Raw genomic sequence first — 21344 nt, 5'->3', positions numbered from 1 at the left:
TTTGACCTCTTGTGGTGGACGAGCGGAGTTGGGTGGACGTCCGTCCGGTATTCTGTCCGTGGGTGGGCAGGTCGGGTACCTCGGCCTAGTCGCCCTTCGATGGGTAATTGTCGGTGTCATTGCCGAATTGTAAACTTAGAAACAGAGCCGCAGTGTAAATTCAGATTCGTAATTGGCGCTTCGAGGGAGTTTTTTTAACCCCTTGCTCATGTGCCAGTTGGCTGGCTGTAATATGTGGGTGGGGTGTATGAGGAGTGTCACCCTTGCTCACTTCCGTCTTCTCTCGAGACAAAGCGATCATCATCTCAGCTCCAGTCGAAGCTGAAGCAACATCCAGTTCTATGTTTTTCTATTGTCCGATGGATGCACTTGGCTCTCCACCACAAGAGGATCACAGCAGCACTCACACACGCATCTGGACACAACACAGCGGCAGGGCACAGCACTAGTTGCCTCGTATAGGACGATAGCTTTATTCTTAGCGGATGCGTCACCCTATTCACACGTATGTTCTGATTGCCCTATTTCACCCCAATGCTTTATGTCAAAATAAATCCCGTTTCACATTTCCTCCGAGGGCCACTGCAGTTTTCCGTACCCGATAGAGATTCAGCGCTCTCGCCTTACTAGTCCAAATACAGGATGTTCAATGCTTACAGGAAGCCAGTCTACATTATTTCCCAACGTTCATGTCTCTTTAGACTACGTCTCTTTAAACAAAAGCTTCATGATCTGCAGACGTTAATCATAACACGACGAGCCATGTTCTTAGGGCTACTCGCGTCTTACAAAGACCAATGCGTGGTCCTCAGCATTGCCGGCAGTAGCAGGCGGTAGCCATGCCGTGTGGCTGCCTGCCTGCCTCAAATCTTGCTATGGAGCTGCTGTCTCTCATACGCCGCACTGGGTGTAGCCCCACCGTCAGTATTTCAGTTGGGGGGCGCTTATTCATGTTTTGAACAATGAGAAGCTCGCGTCCATGAGTGGTCACACACCCCCAATGGTCTGGGTGCACAGCCCTGTCCGGCCTCACTCGGGCTTCAGCGCTCATCCAGTGACGAGTTTGATGAGACCACCTCGTCGCTCTCATCATCCAACCACCTCGTGCTATTTATCTGTCGTGGTAAAATCACCGGTCGTACGGAATGAGCGAACTGAAGGGAGGCTTCGAGATGTGAAGAGAGACGGACGTAAGGGTGGAGGGCAGAGGCGAGGAACGGAGTTGTGCGCTGCGGTGCGCAGGACTACCCGGAGGAGGTGCGCGTGGTGTCAGTGGGGACTCCCGCCGAGCAGCTGCTTCGACAGCAGCAGCAGCAGCACACGGACCGCGCTGGCTCCGTGGAACTCTGCTGCGGCACGTACGTACACCGCCACCACCGCCGCCACGCTGAACTTCTCACCGCTCGCGTGGCTTGTGCTCCTGATGAGACTTTGCTGTAGTGATTCGCGGGTTCCAAGCTGCATAACCAAATGCTTTATTTGGACACTCGAGGTCAAACGATCCACGCCTTTGCTTTGATTCAGTCGTAATTTGGCATCATGAGTCGACTCACAAATCGGGTTTTATTCTTCCGGTGAGTGTAGTGGATTTTAGTGTCAGAGGGGTCACATGGTCCCATTACAAATCACTCTGATTGAAAATATCGATTCTTACAAATGTGATTTACGCAAATATCACGAGCCTATGAAACTATTTATCCATGCATTGGTACATCTCTATTGGCCACCCACCGGTACAAGTTGCTAAAATGGTCAAGAATGTCGGTGTCATGTGACCTTGCACCTGTCGTTTGTGGCTCCCCCCCCCCACCTGCCCCCCCCTCCCCGCCTGACCCTCCAACTCAGTCACCTACAGCGGACGGGGCTCATCGAGGATTTCGTGATCGTGTCTGAGCGAGCAATGGTCAAGGGGCTGAGCCGCGTCGTAGCCGTCACGGACCGGGAGGCTCGCGAGGTGAGATCGCTCGTCCACTCTCCGTGCGCGACACGGGGGGGGGGGGGTGAGGCCTTCAGGGTACACGGGGGAGAGATCACCCCGTGCCCGCGATGGCTGCTCGTGATCGGGCAAACAGGTATTGTATGTTGAACTTCGTTCGCACCGTACGTAGCCAACCGTGCTCATCGAAGGTGCGGGGGAAGGACAACAAAAAGTCGACACACCACGGAACAACGCTGCATTGTGAAGGTTTCCAATCCTCGGACGTTTGGTGATTGAAAACATTCACAATCAAAACCTTCATAGTGCAGGACTGGTAGATGTTAATTGCTTGTTCTGAATCTTTTTTTCATTACATTACAGTTGTGCTATTGGCGATCATATGAGCGTGCAGTGAACCACCTTGTGTCAAAAGAAGATGTCATTTATCTGCAACGGACCCCTTATCCACACGAGGAGCACACATTTTATGTTGCCCAACGTGCCAATCAAACCAACATTTGTTTTGTTCTAAGCTGCAATTTTCAGAATTTAGGGGAAAATCATATGTAATATGGTTGAGTTTTGTGTGTGCAGTCATTGGTGACTCGGCTAAGACCAACTCGTGTGTGTACACGTGCGTGTACGTGGTAGTGTAGCGGTTAGCGTGCTAGTTACCCGGGTTTGATTTCTGCTCACGGCCAACACCAGTGACAATTATAAACCAGTCCTGGGCCTACCCTCGGTCGACTTAGCCTCAAATGAGTCGCTGGTGCAGTGTGTAAACATTGCCACTGTGCAGACAAAGGCAGGCTTGGTGCTGGCCACCCCACCCCCCTCCTGTGCCGGCCTTCATAACAGCACTTGCTCCAACCGCCTGTCAAGGCTGTACGGGGGATCCTTGCCCTTTGTACGTGTGCGCGAAGGCTCGCCGGACGGGAGAGGCGCTGGCGCAGCAGGCGGACTCGCTGGGCGAGCGGGTGGCCCACGGTGCGGCCTCGCTCCCTCGTCTGCTGGGCCTCTCCAAGGAAGTGGGCCAACTCACCGACGTGGGTCTCGCTCCGCCGTCACCTCGCCTCCAATGCAGCTCGATTACTAGAGTCGTTTTACGACAACCAAGTTGGTGAATGTTTTGGTAATTTTTTTTAAAGCGTCTGATGATTTGCGCGGGGGGGGGGGGAATGGAAACTTGCATCATCATGGGACTTGAACAGTGGAGTTTGGGATGTGTATGCAGCTCTGCATGCGCAACACTTTTTCCAGTTAACATTCAGCTTCCTTATTGCTGACACAAGTTTGTTTACAAAGCGTAGCATTAAATATTTAAGAGCGACTCAGTCGACAAAATTGTACTTGTTCATCACCCAGTTTGCCCGCTCGAGTAACACGCCGGCTCATTGAAAGATCTGTAGCTGCTTTATCTACACTGAGATGTCAACAGGGACACGCACAGGGCGGCGGGCACTGGTGACACGTTGAGTTCATGTCTCCCTTTCGCCGACCTCCACAGGTTGTGGACAGAGCGGTGATGCCTCACTGGCAGCGGAAGGAGCTGCAGCAAATGCTCAAGACCGTGCAACGCAAGGCCAACACAGCGGTCCGCAAGCTCAGGACCTCTCTGGTAATAATAATAATAAAGTATATTAGGTTTTTTCGGTAAAGTCACGTAGGTAAAAAATAAAATTTAAAGTTAATAAAAGTAATAATGGAAATAAAATAAAAAAATAAATCACGACGTTTCGGAGTGATGCAGTGACGGTCCCACCTGATGACGGAGACTTGTGTTGCCTCCGAAACGTCGTGATTTATTATTTTATTTTATTTCCATTATTACTTTTATTAACTTTAAATTTTATTTTTTACCTACGTGACTTTACCGAAAAAACCTAAGAGTATGAATCCTTGCAGTTACGAAAGCTTCAAATCTAGAATAAAGTCTATTGTCTAAAGCACAATTCACACACGGCCTCAAAGCGGTTTACACGAAGCTTAAGTTATGGAGAAAGCATGTTGTAAAAAGAGGTGAGTTTTAAGATACGATTTAAAAGTGTAACAAATTCAGATTCCCGAATTGACTGAAGAGGAAAGGAATTCCACGATTGCGGAGCATGTGGCTCCAAAAAGCTCCGTCTCCCATAGAACAAAGTCTGGTCTTTTGAATATTGAATGAGTCGATCAGAATCAGCAGATCTAAGTTTTTTGCAGTGCAATATAAAACTTAAGCAGATCGGCGAGTCATTTAGGAGCCAACTCATTCAAGGGCCTTAAACGCGAGAAGAAGACTCTTCAAGTGGATTCTGTACTCTACAGGGAGCCAGTGCATGGAGGAAATAAATCGACGATTAAAGGTTAAGGGTACCGTAGATGTGAGGATGTTGTCGACTATACAAATGCCTTTTTGATCAAATTCCGCCCTGTGCCGTGCGCTGAGCTCAGGCCGAGAAAGCCGCCGAGACGCTGGCGGAGAAACACGCGAACGAGACGCTCATCGTGGACGTGATGGAGGCGGAAAACCTGTCGGTAATTACAGAATGAGCGACCGCGTGGTCACATGGGTGCTCGCGCAATGCCAGCTCGGTGTCGCGGATTGTGCACGGAGCCCCCGTCACGACGGGCAGTGGCCCCGCACTGTCTGCCGGCTGCCAACGCCCTTGGTGCACTGCACGATGAGCAGATTACCATGCATCGATTAATATCGCAATCCAACACGTGACTCTATCGTGATAAGGTAGCGTTGGGTAATTAAGGGAGTCTTTTCCGCTTGCGTTTCACACAACTGCATATGCAGTGGTTAATGGGCATGCAACGACGCGATGATTCGTCAACTACTCGGCTCACAATGCCGATTGTCCGTGCGAGAATAAATGATTTTCAATCCATATACAGTCCGTTGGAATCGATTCACGCAACCCCCTGACGCCACTAGAGGCGACCGCCTGTGTTGCGATCGAAACGTCGTAGTTTTTTGTTATTTTCTTTTCACCTATCTACGTGACTTTACCGAAAGACCCAAGAATATCGACAATCACCGCCATGTACAGAGACAATGGACTCTGAAATTAAGTTGACAATTCAATGAATTGCGTGGTGGAGGGGTGCATTGGGGAGCATCAAGGAACACACGCCGACCGTACAAGCGCACTCTCACACGTGGTTCTATGCAGGTGCTGGTGAGGACGGTGAACGAACTGAGCAGGGCGGTGCCAGACGCCCGCGTCCTGCTGATGAGCATTCAGCCCGGCGGGCAGCTCCTGTGCGCCTGTCAGGTGCCAAAGGTGAGCGTCGCCAGCGAACGACGCGCGGCCACCCGGTGGGGGGGGGGGGGGTTCTGGGTCAGTGGAGCGGCAACCGGGACACTTTTAGAGTCTCATTCTCAGCCCGGCACTTGGTACACATGCTTTTATTGACTTGGCAAACATTGGGGCAGCAAAAGCGTGACGGTGCTCAACGCCTGAGATTGGGTTGAGGAATCTCTCGTGAAACCCTGGGTTATCGCATTCCATAATAACGAACAAGGATTTACATTACTCTCTCAATCCACTGCTGGATGAAGGCCTCTCCACGCGGGGGTGCCCAGGACAGGCTCCAATATTACTCGCCACTGATCTTAGCCTTGGTCTGGCATTGACATGCGGTCGCATTCCATGTCCACGTAAACTGCCTGTACATGCCAGCCAAGAATAGATATCCTGAGAAGGCATTTTTGCCTAAATCTGGAGCCATGAGGTACCCCTTTGCTGTACAGCTGTCCGGCCAGCCTTCGGCAGTAGAAAACACGGCAGGCATGCGAGACGCACATTGGGACACGAGAGTTAATCCATTTTACTTTTATGGCTTTAGATTACTTTCATGACACCGTTATACTAAAAATATCATTCACCCCCCCCCACCCCTTATGATTTGATTCAGTATTATTAAATTAAATAGCTTATTTAACAATGTGGTGAATGCAGTGGTCACGAGTGCCCACAGGGTTCATGTGAACCCATTACCTACATCTACATTATTAGGAAAATAATTAAATTCACGTTGTGACATTAATACGCATAGGTGCATCAACGCAGCGTCACACTCACACCTCCTTGCCAGAAGATATTGCCGAGCTTCGTGCTGGTTAAGACTACGGCGTGGCGGCACTGTCACTGTCTGCCGTTGCAGGAGATGGTTGATGCATTCCCAGCGCTGGACTGGGCCCAGGCCGTGTGCGGTCCCGTGGGCGGGAAGGCGATCGGCTCCCAGTTCCTGGCCAAGGTCTCGGCCACAATTGGGGACCACGGAAACAGCACCGCCGCGATCGTAGACGCAGCTCTCCGGCGTGCGAGGACGGAATCGTGATGGCCGCCAGTTTCACCACAAACTTCCTCTCTCTGCTGCTCAAGCTTCAGTCCAGAGCCCCACATCTGGCCCAGCTTTACAAGTCTGATGATCTTGATAATGCGTCTGCTGGTTTGTGGGGTTTGAAAATCGGATGAGGCGTTTGACATTTGCGGGCTTGAAAAGAAGTACTGTGACTGATCAACAGAAAACCACTTGGCCATGAGGACTTGGCTGTTTGGAAGAGACGTCAATGCGTCTGTATGTGTACGGGTTTTCTTTGGGAGAAAATCTCAACCAGGCCACCACAACGGAGCAGATAATCTCATACATACACCACAGCAAGAGACGACAAATGTGCAGCATCACGCATCCCGTTTAAACCGGCCACATGTACCACGCATACAGGGGCCCATGAGACGACGCTTCCCCGTGCACCGGCTTCCACAAACAATCTCCCGGGTCGGAGCCGACATCGCGTGTGCGGGGTCCATGCAATGTGCGTTGGTGACCGTGCATCTCCTCCGAAAAAGCATCAGTGTACCCCGCTGAGCATAAATCAAGGAACATGTCCTTGTGTTTTTTTGTCAAAACATGGTTTATTAAAAACGGCTCGCTGAATAGACACGTAACGTGCTTCACCTTTGCCTTATAAAGCTTTTCATACAGGTAGCATTCCAAAGGGGGCTGCTTGTCAACAATGGTTATGTGAATTGAAAAACGATTGTGTCACATACCGCAAAAAGGTTCATTGTTTTAATATTACAAAAGGCAGAGTATTACTCTATTGTCCCTTTCGTTTAAGGCTTTGTTGTTCTCAGCAAAAATATCGATACTGAGGACCAATTACAGACTGGAATGATTCAACCCTGTAGAAATGTGATGCATGGCATGAATAACGGGTGGCAACTCAAGGCCTGAATCAAATGTTTCTTTCTCCCCGTATAATCGTGAATTTCTTTATGGACATTTGTTAAACACATTTTTGAAATTAAACTGACAGAAATGGACACTATAGACTACTAATCAACCTTGACACTGGGTGCAAGTAACATTGGTCACTTTGAAAGTATGCTGCACAGCTACCGACAGTATACCCCCAGTATCCTTCCCATCTACACTCAGACGAGTACAGCCTTGACACATCTGCTAGCCGTTTGTCTCAATTTTTTCTGCTTGCACTGTATTTGTCTTCTACACTGGGCTCTCCCTTTTTGACCACCCTATTTTTTTTGCCTTTTGTTGGCACTTTTTGTCTGGTCTCGTCCATCTCCCCTCACCGGTCTGCTCTGGCATGAACACAACATGAAGATCGGACGCAACTTTACATTAAATGCAGAAGCAACATTTGATTAAGGAAAACGATTCAATGCGTGAATGCATCAATCTTGACAAGAATTGACTTTCATCAACGCATCGTTCAGTGATTCAATTACATGCCCAGTTTGGATCACCCTTGCTGGGATGGCAAGAAGATCAACTCGCGAAGAGCCCCCTTCAGGAACTGCTGATCTCAGCCTGTGATCGCTCAGGGACGCAAGGTTTCTTAAACCCAGGCCAAGCTTTCACATCACAATGTAAGAAAGCTTATGTTTGTTCATCAATCCATTTGTATTTTTTTTCCATAAAAGAGCAAAGGGCTCAATGTACAGCAGAGAACACGAAAAAATACGACGTACAATACTTGCGTAAAAGTAAACAAGTTGTATAAAAATTCCACAGAAATGCAACAAAAACACACATTCTTCATTTAAAAGCATAATGAGTAATGACTGCACTTGTCTGCACGAGCAAAGATTATTATGGCATAGGCAGCGGGGAAAATGAATGTGTGATGGCAATTGCAGCACTCGGCTGGTAAGGGTAACACACAAAGTGGGTGAATGTTATTTAAATCTACATTAACACAGACTACGGGGTCTAAACTCGCGAGAAATTTATCAGTCAACTAGTAAAAATTTGTTTCACTTCGTAGCACACGGACGCACCCTCCAGAAATGTATGTTGTGAATTTGATGATGTAAATTGATGTTTTGTGTTTATAAAAAGTAGAGGCAATAAAAATCCGAAAGGTTTTGAGTGTTGCTAAGCCAGAAACGAGTTGAGATCAGTGACAATACTCGCGTACTTAAAAAAATATAAAAGACGCAATCCAAAAAAACCTACCCAGGCTGTCCAACATGAGTATAAAACTTTGTTATAAAAATTGTAAGTGACTTTCAGGCGAGTTGTCTGAGGACTCCAGCAGTGACTTGTTGAAAAGCACCAGTATCACCCTGCTGCAATTTCACTGGACCCACTACTACAGTGTCGCCGAATTCCACTTGAAAATACTTTTTCTCATTAAGAAATCTTAAAACTTGTGTTGGACAACTTGTGACGTGCAACTCAGATACGGGTCTACAAGAACTCTTTTGATTGCGGATGCGTCAACCCTTAATGGCAACACTTTGAAAAAACACTGAATACTTGCCACTCATTAAATAGCGGAAAGATAATTTAAAACCTCAGAAGCTCTCGTGCAGACACTACACATGTCTGCACATTCCCACTTACACACAGGTGTATGTTTGTGCGGAACTATCTCGCACAGACGAATGGGAGTGGGTTAGTATACACAGGACGGAGAGCTGGGACAGCCCTGGCGGTCATCCCCGCGCCTCGCGATGCAGCAGCATCACCAGGGAGTACGCGACAGGGACGTATGGCAGTGGGTGGCTGAAACCTGCTTGCACATACACATACACAGGGATCCCTCCGTTAAGCTGAACAGACTGAGACAAGTGCTATTAGCAAGTGCCTATCAAGGACAATACAGAATGTAGAGTTTGTATGTATAACTTAGCCCCCCACATGATGTTGATCCTTACCTTTAACACCGGCAAACCTGGAAACACTTTTTAAAAGGCCACAAACTGCTGATGAGTACATTTTATATATATACATATATAGTTTGCCTGCTGACACAAATGCTGCTGGAAAACGTTCATCCAGAAGGCCCAATGTGCATAAAATCCCACATTCTCTGGTGTTAAAACAGGCCTTGTACCGGTTTACAATGAATCGCTTATTAATAGCAGCATTACACAAGCAACCCTTTCCCAATTGTGACTAGTTACGTCTGGCTGCCTTTGTCATCCCTGTGCTGGTGTTGAACATACCACACTGCAAATGGCACTCACTTTTGGCTGAGTATATCCATGTCGAGGAGTAAGGGCAGCACAGTGGTGAGCGCGCTGCACTATGAACCTGGCGACCTGATTTTGATTTCTGCCCACGGCTAACATCAGTGGTGAGTGATATCTGAACTGTTCTTGCACCCCCCTCCATTCACCGACCCACTGACCAGCCCTCATGAACAACAGGGCACACAGAGGCCTTCACCAGTGGATTGACAAAGGGCTGTAAACAATCATTACTCCATGTGCTGCATTGGAGGAGTCTAGTACACCGCGTGCACTTGGTAAGGCATCACTCAGCCTCTAGGCCAATAACGGGGAAATTTACAAGATACCTTCACAAAAATCTCTCCCTAGGCACCGTAATTCTGAAGCGTGCGTCGATAACGTCTCATTGGATCGACTCCAGTTACGAGGCGCCAACTGTTACATCGATTGTAATGTGGGTGTACATATAAATTTGGCACTAGTTACCAGCAATCCAATTATTTATCAAAGCATGAATAAAGACCTTCCGCCACCTTAGGAGTGTACAGTATCCACCAAAGGCTCAGGTACTAATTTTAGCCCTTGCATGGATATTTGCTTTACAATACAATTAAAATGTATACAACATCAAAATGCAACTTCATCGTAATACATCGTACAAAGCAGTGGCAAGTGTATTATACTGAAAGAGGGGGCATATATTTAAAAAAATAAAAGACTATAAACCCGCACGCATTTGGACACGACCATCCCATCCATACATCCCTCAAAAAACTTATTTCAAAAACCGAATTTAGTAATTGCTGGCAGAAAATTAAACACTGCATTGACGTTCACGTATGTACAAACGTACAAGGTCGGTCATAATCCCCGTGTAAATGGACCCTGTGGCAGGATCATTACCGCAAGGCAGGCTCCATGCAAGCAACATCAAGAGCTCGCCTAGACGCTCCGGGTGGCGCAGGCGGCTCCACCAGCCCAGCACCGGTGAACTCCGGCTGTCAGCAGATTTCCCACCTACGGCACAAGCAGCACAAACAGCGTCGGGTCTCGCAAACACCGGGCAGCGCCTCTGATACACAACCGCCACTCACACTACTCGGTGTTGCCAATGGGAACTGATTTCACGCTGTCGATCAAGGCGTATAACAATGCACACTAACCGCTACACTATCGCTCCCCACAATGCTGATTTCACAACCTTCACCAGTCAGAAAATCAGTTGCAAAAAAACATTGAACAATGCCGAGCTCAACCTTCATGATGAGGACCAACAGGGATGGTTACTTACGATCTCCGGCACTGTCGCTCTGAGCATTCTTCTGCGTGCGCGCCCTCCGGGAGATGACATAGCCCACAACTATGCAGGCAAACAAGGAAGTCAACCAATCAGGAGTTTGTAAATATAGTGCCTCTTTAGATTCAAAGTATTTCAGTAAAAAAAGTATAAAACAAATGTACAATTTTCTTTTTTCAATGCACAGTTAAGTATATAAAAAAGAATATCTGAAGCCTATTTTTACACTTAATTTCTAAAAGATATATTTATCTGAAGAAAATAAGAAAACAATTAATTCAAAAGGTGCTCTTTTGGTTCAATCATAACATTTAAGCACATGGTTACCACATGCCATATTTTACAAAGACTACATCAACGATAACCAACAACAGGTCTGTGAGCTTTCTACAATAACACAAACACTGACAATACAACCTGAAGAGCACCTCCGATTAGCACGGTTGGCTACGTACGGTGCGAAAGAAGTTCAACATACATACAGCATAGAGATGGGGGGTATTTCCTTCAGTAATTCTCCAATCTGTCCCCCTCCCCAAGAATTACTTAAATCTGCTGATGTCACAGTAGTTTATGTTGTGATTTTTGCTGAATGATGGACTACAGGGCAACCAGTTTCGCTGCTGTGTGTGTGGTGTGTGACACAACACATACATGTACCATACATAGCACGCACAATTGCACCACACATGCGCATGTGCTGTGCGTGTTGTGTGCGGTACGTGTGTATGCTATGCGTGGTTCGCGTGTCTTGCATGGTACACGTGTGCGTGCTGCAAGTGGTACATGTGCGAGACGTGTGCTTGTGTGGGGGACAGGATGGCAGCACGTACGGTACAGCAGGCAAATCGCTGCGGCCCAGTAGGCGGTGAGCTCCTGGTGGTGGTGTACCAGGTAGTAGGCCGGCAGGCTCGAGGCAAAAGGTATCCATGCCAGGTTGGTAAAGGCCAGCAGGAAGCCAAAGTGTTTGTGCGGGATGTCGCCCGTCGATAGACTGCGCTCCTGTCGCCGTCCGAACCGCATACACACAGCCAAACATGTGTCTTTGTAATCATCATGCCTCTAAGTTCCTTTCATTAGTAGACGTATTGATATTACATTTTTAATGATGGCCTAAATAAGCACGCTTTGTCATTGTCACATAATAAAAAACAGAATTGGCCATGCAACGGAATCAGGATCCTTCTGAAATAGTCTACGAGGCTCGGTGAATTACAATACTTTTCAGAAGACGAGCCTAATATCATCTTTGGAAAAAAAAATTTTTTGCAATAAGGTTACATTAATAGGCAAGCTGTATAAAAGCCGGACTTGGACTCTGTAAGGGGTGTGCAAACTTTCTGGCCTGTAACGCGGATGTGACAGGCCCGAAGGTCGGTGAATGCTCGGCAAACAACTGGGTGGGTGGCTCACTGCAAACATGCTAGCCATAACTATTCCCAAGTGTGATGTCACGCTCGATCACGCGACGCTTAAGAATGTGACGTTACTCGCTCACGTGACATCGTGTCACTAGGTTTCCATGTGGCACTCTTGGCCCGTAAGGGAGCTAGGAGATTCTCAATGTGGCCTGCGCTGAAAAAAGGCATAGCAACAGTTCCAGCAGGCGAGGTTTTCGTTCATGGGCCTCAGCAAAAATTGGTTATCATTTGCGGAAGCATAACTTTAGTTGCACCTATGTATTTATAGGACTATAATACATTTTTTGATAACTTAATGATGTCAAGTGGATATCATATTATTTTATTGTTGGCCACATTAAGAAATTAAAACCGGTATATGTATGCCACCTCAGGTTTTACCAACAAATGAAATATCTGGTCTGGCCTCATGAACCATTGCACTGGAGGAGTTTAAATTAATGAGTCCAACTTTGTTGGCTCACCTCGTTCCACAACACGTCAGCCACATAGATGAACTGTAAGGCAACGTAGAGAAGTAGGGCAGGCGAGAACGCCTCATTCTTCTGGAGGTCTTGAAGAACCATGACCAGGCTGATGATGGCCTGTAATCCACAAGCATGCAGTCAGAAAAAACCTTTACATGGCCTCTTAACAGAAAAACTCCCCTGTGCACTGGCATCTTCACATGAAACGTCCAGCATGCAGTTTTAACCGAATGAAAAATCCCATCCCAGCAATATCCTACAAAGTAGAAAGTGTTAGAGACTTACTTACCCAGCCAATAAATCCAGGCCGCAATTCAAAGAAACTCTTGAGATCCATGTTTCCAATCCGGGGATTCAGCTCGCGTCCAAAGAAGAAGTCGTAAAAGATGTTTCCTGATAAAGTGGACGTTTATGAAGTGCTTCATCATCACCATTACATGGCACCTCTTAAACAAAAGATCACTACAGATGAGTTCCATATTTTTGACTGTGGTGAGAAGTCGAGGAGAAATAAAAGTGGCCAAAAGTTGAATGAGCTCTAACTGAATTATTTTGTGACTTATCACAAATAAATCGTGTCAATGAGTAACATAAAGAAAACAGGATTGAATAAAGCAGGATTGCCCGGGTGCAGAAAGACAGTTTGCATGCATTTTGTGTACAACAACCAGGCGCTTTGTTTCAGGCACGTTAACCGCTCTTGTTGCCGCTCTATCATTAAAACAGTGTGCATGGGTTTCACTTGATGTCTTGGTTGGGTGTGTGCCAACACCAGCTTCAGCGGGTGCTCACCGGGGCGTCTGGTAGTGGCGACAGCAATGTGCGAGGCACAACGTGCGCGCACGAACAGGTACGCGGAGAGCAGGTACGCAAGCAGCACAGCCGACACGGCCAGCTGCAGGAACTTGTCGTGAACAAAGGCAACGTAGGCCTCCTTGTACTTGGCGAGGCTGAATGCTGCGATGCTCAACACCAGGGCGTGGATGCCTGTGGTGGAAGCAATGCTCAAGTGAGAAATTAATATGCAGGACAGCAGCTTCATATTTATTTCATTTTAAATGTGCAATTGGCATCATGTCATATGACAAAGTATCCATTGGGAACTCTAAGCAAAGCAATGCGACCTTTTCCATTGAGAATAGCCAACAGAAGCGGATATTGCAAAGCTGTCTCAGAGATCCTTTCAAGTGAACTGGTCCATACGGTAGAGGGCATGACTTTCCCACCCACTGCCAGAGAGAGTAAAGTTCGATTGCAACGAATATTTAGAATCTCAGAGCTGGAAGTCCAGTTAATAAAACCATAAACTCATCAACTCACGCTTGAGAACCCAGTTTAATTAAGGTAACTTCCTGGATTCCAATCTAAGATCTCAGGGGTACCAGCTCAATTCTCTAACCTCTGAATCTCCACAGTAGCATAAACTTATTACGGGGAGGCAGAGCCATGGCCCAAGCACGTGTTCAGGTGATTTAAGTTACTTAATAAATTGCATAATTTATTCAACATACTTAATTTTGTCCATGTTTAAAGAAGAATGTTTCTGATTAAAAAATATACCACTCATCACTGGACTATACAACTATCATGAATGCCAACTGAAATAATCAACTGTGAAATTCCCTTCGGAGTGGCAATATAAATTAATTTAGAAAGTGTTCAACTTTAACATGCCATTCCCAAAAACATTGTGACAACACAAGCTTGCCTATTGATCTGCATCACACAAGAAGGTTCTCGGCCGTTCTGAAGTAATTTGCGGGAAATATATTTTCATGAAAATTTGGCCAGAGCATCGGCTTACTCATGCGAAGACCAAACATCACGGGGTCTCCCGTGGAGCTGCCAAGCAGCACCACCAGCTGCTAACCTACCCCCCCCCTACTTGAGACATTCCTCACTTTACAGTAAACGCCTGCATAAGCAGCACAGAAAAAAACCGACACTGACGCACAAAACTCACCATTCAGCCTGTACTTCAACCGCTGCTCCGTGTTTGGTGGCACCCTCTCCGTGACCTGAAAATTCAAAAACAATAAAGCCATCTGTTACCAACACAATAAGAGAACCCTGTCGCTATTAATGTGAGAATTGGGACGCACGGAAAAATTGAACAGCCTTGCCATGTGCCCAATTATGCACGTAAAACATATCCAGAGACTCCATAAAAGTGACAAATGTGAGAAGCCACACACGTGCTTAATCTCAACTGCATTCATTCAAAACAATGTCTCACTACTGGCAGTTAATGCAATGCATCCAGTAAACATATCGTCAAAAGTGGCTATGTCACAGTTAATATGGTTATGTTTCAAGCTCAGAAGTGGTCATCCACCTCAGGCTCAATTCAACCTGTCTTTAGCATTTGTTTCCATCAGTGGGGATCCTCTTGTAGTGTCAAGAAAAATATTCCACGAGGTTTAGTTTGTGTACAGTTGGCCAAAGTGATGACAAAAACATAAACACTCCTGCAGCATACACACTCAACTCAAACACCCAGGGTAACATGCATAAAATGTAAATTTTACATGCAGCTATTAAATGCTTAAACTTCATACACATATAAAGACATCTATGTGGCTGTGTTGTTGTCGTATATGTATTTGAGAAAGTTATTTATTGACAATGCCGCTGCCGAGGGACTGCACATGTTCAGGTGACAAATAAGGCCCTTGGGACACTGGCTTCTTCAGCCTCACATTGACGGATTCCAAATTTACGACACATTCACCCTTACAAACAGTCACATTGGAGAGTCTTGGCTGTGTGCTGCGCACATTAACCATGTACAGCTGAGCTCAACTTGCAAATATTTTCGCTAGTTGGCAGCTTTATTGCAACTGTAGGTGAACGTGCATTTACTCATCACACCAAGTACAACCGTTACACTGCAACTCAAAATCCAAAACCGCTTTGTGCAAAGCACCTGAATAGGTAAAGGTGAGACACATGCACCCCCATTATCCATGACCCCCCACCCCTCAGCTCCCTGAGCACCAAACAGTGCTTGCGTGCACATACATTTCCAAGGGGCAGGCGGCAGAGCAGGGCCTGGAAGAGACACCAGCCAAGGCAGAGAACCAACGTGCACATGTCCCACAGCGAGGCCAGGCCCGGGGGCGGGGCGGGGGGGGACAGCAGGCTGCAGCCGTCCGAGCAGCACACATGCAGGACGTAGAGCAGCACCAGCGGGAGAGCCAGCGGCAGCAGCGCCGTGCCTGCCGAGCCACACACAGCCGCCGGGTGTCACCGGGGGAGAGAGCCCGAGCAAGGCTCGCGAGTGAAACCCCTGCCGGATTCCAAATTTAGAAGGGGAACAAAGCCTCTCAACGGATGCACGCGAATCGCGATTGGTGCAAGCAGCAGCCACGCCTCTTACATTATTTATTATCATTGTTGTTAGATGTTATGTAACATTAGCATAGAAATCTGATATATTATTTCACCCTGGATGCATTGCCATCGGCCAAGCAAGAGAGGCCTCACGGAAGAAGTGACCACAGTGGAGGACTAAATGACAATTTTTTTTTTATAAATTGCAATAACATAAAGATATTGCCCTCGGTAATCTACAGGTTTCAAATATCACTAATTTGGTATAATAACCATAATGTATTGATTCATAATCCCTATGCAACATGACCGAATGTCAAGAAAATATTTTTAAAGGCCCACCTCTACTTTTTTTTGCAGTCAGGAACCAAATCCGAAGGCAAATATCCGTTGTTGGTCGATGTCATTTAGCCATTTAGTAGATAAGGAAAGATGCAACAATCAATACATTAAAATCAATTATTACTCAATACATACATCAAATAGTGCAAGTAAGAAGCAGTAAGTGATTTATAAGCAAATGACATGCATGCACAAAACAGCAAAACAAATTCAGAAAAAAAAGACAGATGGGAAAAATGAGACTAGAGATACTCGCTTAATCGAATCAGTGGGGGGGTGGGGGAGGGTACATCGTTCCATGCCTACCAAATTAGGCATGTGTACATCCAACTAGCGGTGACCAGTGAGGGACTTGAACCCAGTTACACAGGTGCAGTCACCGCCTTAGGCACCAGACCGACAGTGGTTCAGCACAGCTGCTCCCGGCAGCGCTGCCAGCAACACCCCGCAGGCGACACCGACCTACCGAACGTCACCCCGAGCCCCGGCTCAACGCAGATCTCTTCCGGTTTTGAGGACAGCTTGGGAAGTTCCACGGGGGGCATCTCCTTGGGCTGATTGATGCCCTGCCGACTCCTGAGGCGGTAAATGACTAACGGGCTGCTCTCGCTCGCCACGGCACCCATCTTCTTCTTCTTCTCCTTCATCGCCTTTTCCTCATTCATCGCCTTTTCCTGAGTAGGAGACCAAAGGCAGGAGGGGCACACGCACGGGGATCGTGATGCTCCAAGGCCGGCGAGGCGCTTGCACGTTTATACCCTGCGGGTTCCAAAGCGATGACCTCGTCACCATGTCATGCGCAGATATCCCAGTATCTGTGCATGCATGTGTATAGGTGTGAAGCACCAACCTTTAGTTGTGTGAAGCATCTTGGTGTAGATTGTTTACAAATTGTGCGAGACAAATGAGCAATGTTATTCTAATTTTTTTTATTAATTCCAAAATGAAACCACCAAAATATAGCCATTTGAGATGTGTTTTTGTTACAATTGAGTGAGCAATACAAGGAAGAAAGAGGATGTATAAATGGAATCATTCACGAAGACCAAGGCATTTTCACGAGACAAAACCACACTGCAGAGGAAAACCACGCACCTTCACGATGACGGCCGCTTGCTTCCCAGTTTCCGCACCATTGTTTTCTTTGCTGATTTCCTTCACTTTAGTGATAGCCTAGGAACACAAGAAAATCACTTTCCAAGTATCACACTTTGCTAACATTCTATCCACCTTCACAATTTATGCACCATATTGGAGGGATTACTTTGCTGTTGCAATATTATATTTGAAATGTTGTATATTGTCATTATTTCGGCTTAGTGATCATCTTTCACTTTCATATCGATCTATTATAACAATGCTCTTTGTTTACCTAGGTAATCCTGAACATTTGGCATGCTAGAGGAGACCAGAATAGCCGAGAAAAACCCATGTGTTACAAGGGCGTAACACATAAAGCTCCATACACACAGGTTCACGATTCCATTTGCTTTACTGCCATCTCCTGGCCACCTCGCAGCCTCATTTTTATTAATGCATCTTCCACACAATTTAATGTATCTTAATTGTGTTACGTTTAATAACCGTGATGAGTATCATTGGAACATTCAATATCACAAATTACATTCTTGCTTTTAGAAAAAAGAGAATGTCTGTTAAAATACAAGTAAAGTATTTGTAGCCTGTGATTTTAAAGTACTTCCAACGCAGTGGCTAACAGAGCAATGATCTATTAATTAAAATGGATTCTTACACTTATGATAAGAGTAAATGGTGTGCGCGAGACTTGATTACTTTGGATTTTTTTTTATATGTTGCAAGTTATCGGTTCACACAACCCCCTTTGTAGTTCACCACAACGTTAAAATATTCGTGAATCAAATCACCACAGAGGCGACTCGTGACATGCCTACAGGCTAAATAACCGGCGTTCTATTATAAAACCAATTTCGACTCTTTTACAGAGTTTCGCCTTGTTGCAGTGCCAAAACCCTGCCTGCGTTACCTGCTTGACGGCCGTGTGGTTGGTGGTAGTCTGGATGGGCTCCTCTTCTGGCTTGGTGGCCCTGCTGCTCCTGGCTTCCTCATCGTTCTCTTTGGGGGAACGGATTGGGGAGCGAGCGCGGGGGCGCCTCCCGGGCGAATTGGATCGCCTCCCGGGCGAATTGGATCGCCTCCCGGGCGAATTGGATCGCCGACCCGGGGACTTGGAATGGGAGCGAGACTTCCGGGGTGTACGGAAAGACCCGATCTTCTGCTCAACAGGCACGCACATTCACAAGAGAAATCTAATCACTTGCTCCCTTGCTGGTTTTAAACCGACACATGTACACCCGTTTTAACAATGCACTATTGGATGAGGGCCTCCCAACAACATGTGGGTCTTGGGGATTATTTGTGCAGATTGAAGGTGGAAAGTACATTACAACAATGTATATTGTTATAGCTCCACGGCCGACAACCTGGTGTGAAAAGTGAATAGCCAACCAAGCACGATCTAGACTAGACCCTGCTTCAATTAAGATATTTGACAAGCTCAGCTGCATTCCAGGTGATTTGATCACACAAGTTCCTATTTTGAAAATGTCATTTTACGAAATTCGAGATTTTTGTGATTTTTAAATATGCTGCACCACATTCATTCATATTATTCTCTTGAGTATAAACTCGCCCCCACTAAAGAGGACATCGCAATCATTTACAGTATCACTACAATGACAATTGAAGCCCTACTAATAGAACCATCCAACCATTATATCAGGGAATAAGATGGTCCAAGTGCCCCAAATGCAGACTCGAGTACATTCTCAGCTGTGGTAATGGTAAACGGCTTTATGCGAGTGTTCAGAATGGAAATTTAATCGTCTCATGATAATTAAAAAAAATGTAATCTCTTAAAAGTGATGGCCTAGAAATAAAGCCTTGATGGGGATCAAGACTCTTTCTTGAGGATCCCACATTGGGATGTTTGGCCAATTCTTATTCACAAGCATTGCCTTCCTGTAAAAAAATGCAAGCACCCAAGAAAACACGCATACTGGTAGGTAATACTCAATGCTTCACACATGCAGATTCAGTGCAAGACAGTTCGGATTCAGAGTACTTTACATTGCATCTAAATGTGACCCTATCTGAAGAATCCATTGCTAAACCCGATTTCCGAGTGAAGTGCACTTGATATCCGGGTTCACTACCTGATGACAAAAAATTCGTTTGAGTGAAACGTCATATTTTGATGTTAAATTCAGTCATTCAAAGGCTTAAGACACCAGTGAGCTTTCTTGGTCAGAATTTAATCAATACTTTGGCACGTATAGATGATGTATTTGTAAACGTGACCAACTGCCACGTGGCTTACCCCAGTATCGACTCTGTATTTGAAATCTGATGAAATTGTGTACACTCAGGGTGATTTGCTCATGAGATAGAGTCACTGGAAGAAACACCAACTTGTCATACTACAATGGAGGGCTGCTGTGAAGCACAGGTACCTTGATGGAGCTCCGCTCCAGCTCCAGCTCGGTTCCGTCCTCATACTTGACGTTATAGATGCTACTTCCTTCGCTGTAGGACAGCACCTGCACCTTATACCACATGCAGCTGCCAGGCCAGCGCGCCATCACCTCCTCGCCTATCGTGAACTTGCTGTGCACCATTTTCCTGTACGCTAACAAAAAGCAAATGACAGTAATGAATCCGTGTTGTCCACAAGTTTTACGTGCAAATATTAAGTTAGGTAAAACTTACTGAAGATAGTTTACTCAACCATAAACTTCGACAAAACCATTGTTTAGGTCGGCCAGCATCAATCCAAACGCTGTTTTTAGCATTGAGCAACTAAGCGAACCGATTTCTTTCAACGATCGATTAAATTATACGGTATGCAATATATGCCTACCGAGATTCTAGATTTGAAGCTTTCGTGACTGCAAGGAATCATCTTCTTAGGTTTTTTCGGTAAAGTCACGTAGAAAGTAAAATAAAATAAAAACAAAAATCACGACGTTTCGGAGGCAACACAAGTCTCCGTCATCAGGTGGGACCGTCACAGCCAGATTAGCTGTATCAAGGGATACAGCTAATCTGGCTGTGACGGGCCTACCGAGATGTTTAACATCGCGCTCTTTAGTCATTCCCGCACAAGCCCTCCACATGAGGGCACATATCCAACGATTTTCCTCATTTGGGAAGCGCATATTACATGGTACACCAGATGGTTCGTGCACGGCTCTGCAGCGCTGCGCACACATTTATTTCAGTGATGCTTTTATTGCAAATACGCTATCATGCAACGGGTGTAATCGTTTAGGCCGAATTGACAGAGAAAGTCCAGACCAAGTATACCACTTAAAATGCGTACTGTTAATTTACAAGGACACTGCTTCCAAATCGAAGATGCCTTGTCACGCATTCTATACCACACACACGGGGAACAACACTTGTAACCACCATCAAGAGCAGTAGCTGTCATGCACGTGGGTGGGTGTGTCCGTGTGTTTAAATTCAGGCTGTCATGCCATCCTGGGTTTTACCAGAATGGATTGTGAGCTTACAGATCCTTGAAAGATCTGCTTAGATTTTTATCGGTGATCTCATCCAGCAGGGATCGCATGACAAAGCAGCTTGTTTAGCCGGATAGAGGGGTGCTAAACTGACGCGGCACGGGCTGGAGAAGAGACGTCACTCATGTGTTGTTTATTCGCCCTACAACAACAACAAAAAGGAGCGACGCTCACAACTACGAGCGGAGCGCTAAAAGGGCAATAAACTAGCATAGCCGAGAGCACAGGCTCGTACATCCGCCAGTCATCTCAGTCGACCGATAACGCCTGGCTCTGTCCCATGACCTGCCAGCCGAGCTCTCAACCCTTAAGGGAGGCGCTGGACGTGCACCTAGCCTGGCACAAGAGCTGCGGTGACGTCGCCGCCAGTTAAGACGAGCGTGGCGGCGGCTGTTGCCGTGCGTTTAGACGCCGCGCAAGTAACGGTCCCCCACGGGCCCGCAGTTGAACCCCCCACGGGCCCGCAGTTGTACCCCGCGGGGCTCCAGGCAAACTCCGCGCGCCTCGGCATCGACAATCGCTCCGA

At 46.5% G+C, this 21344-nt stretch overlaps 2 protein-coding genes across 2 annotated transcripts in view; one reads left to right on the top strand and one right to left on the bottom strand.

Moving 5' to 3' along the window:
• The window catches only part of AARS2 (alanyl-tRNA synthetase 2, mitochondrial), a 21767-nt gene extending 13343 nt beyond the window's left edge, over nt 1-8424 (top strand). Inside the window, exons 16-22 of the mRNA XM_078596315.1 lie at nt 1243-1358; nt 1846-1954; nt 2842-2964; nt 3426-3536; nt 4352-4435; nt 5080-5190; nt 6074-8424. Of these exons, the coding sequence (XP_078452441.1) occupies nt 1243-1358; nt 1846-1954; nt 2842-2964; nt 3426-3536; nt 4352-4435; nt 5080-5190; nt 6074-6250 (831 nt within the window). The 3' untranslated portion in view covers nt 6251-8424. The remainder of the gene's footprint in view (nt 1-1242; nt 1359-1845; nt 1955-2841; nt 2965-3425; nt 3537-4351; nt 4436-5079; nt 5191-6073) is intronic.
• Nucleotides 6809-21344, bottom strand: LOC144719950 (delta(14)-sterol reductase TM7SF2-like). Its single transcript, XM_078596321.1, is given in 15 exon segments — nt 6809-8954; nt 10300-10413; nt 10688-10756; nt 11527-11695; nt 12579-12698; nt 12871-12974; nt 13374-13568; nt 14545-14599; nt 15603-15799; nt 16723-16930; nt 17352-17429; nt 18262-18510; nt 19748-19923; nt 21150-21203; nt 21206-21344. Coding segments are annotated over 15 exon segments (1989 nt in total). The 5' UTR covers nt 21330-21344; the 3' UTR covers nt 6809-8877.

Source organism: Lampetra planeri, chromosome 7, assembly GCF_965212315.1.
Source record: "Lampetra planeri chromosome 7, kcLamPlan1.2.h2, whole genome shotgun sequence".
NCBI lineage: Eukaryota > Metazoa > Chordata > Hyperoartia > Petromyzontiformes > Petromyzontidae > Lampetra > Lampetra planeri.
The sequence above is the reverse complement of the archived record's forward strand: the minus strand, read 5'-3'. Positions and strand labels throughout refer to the sequence as shown.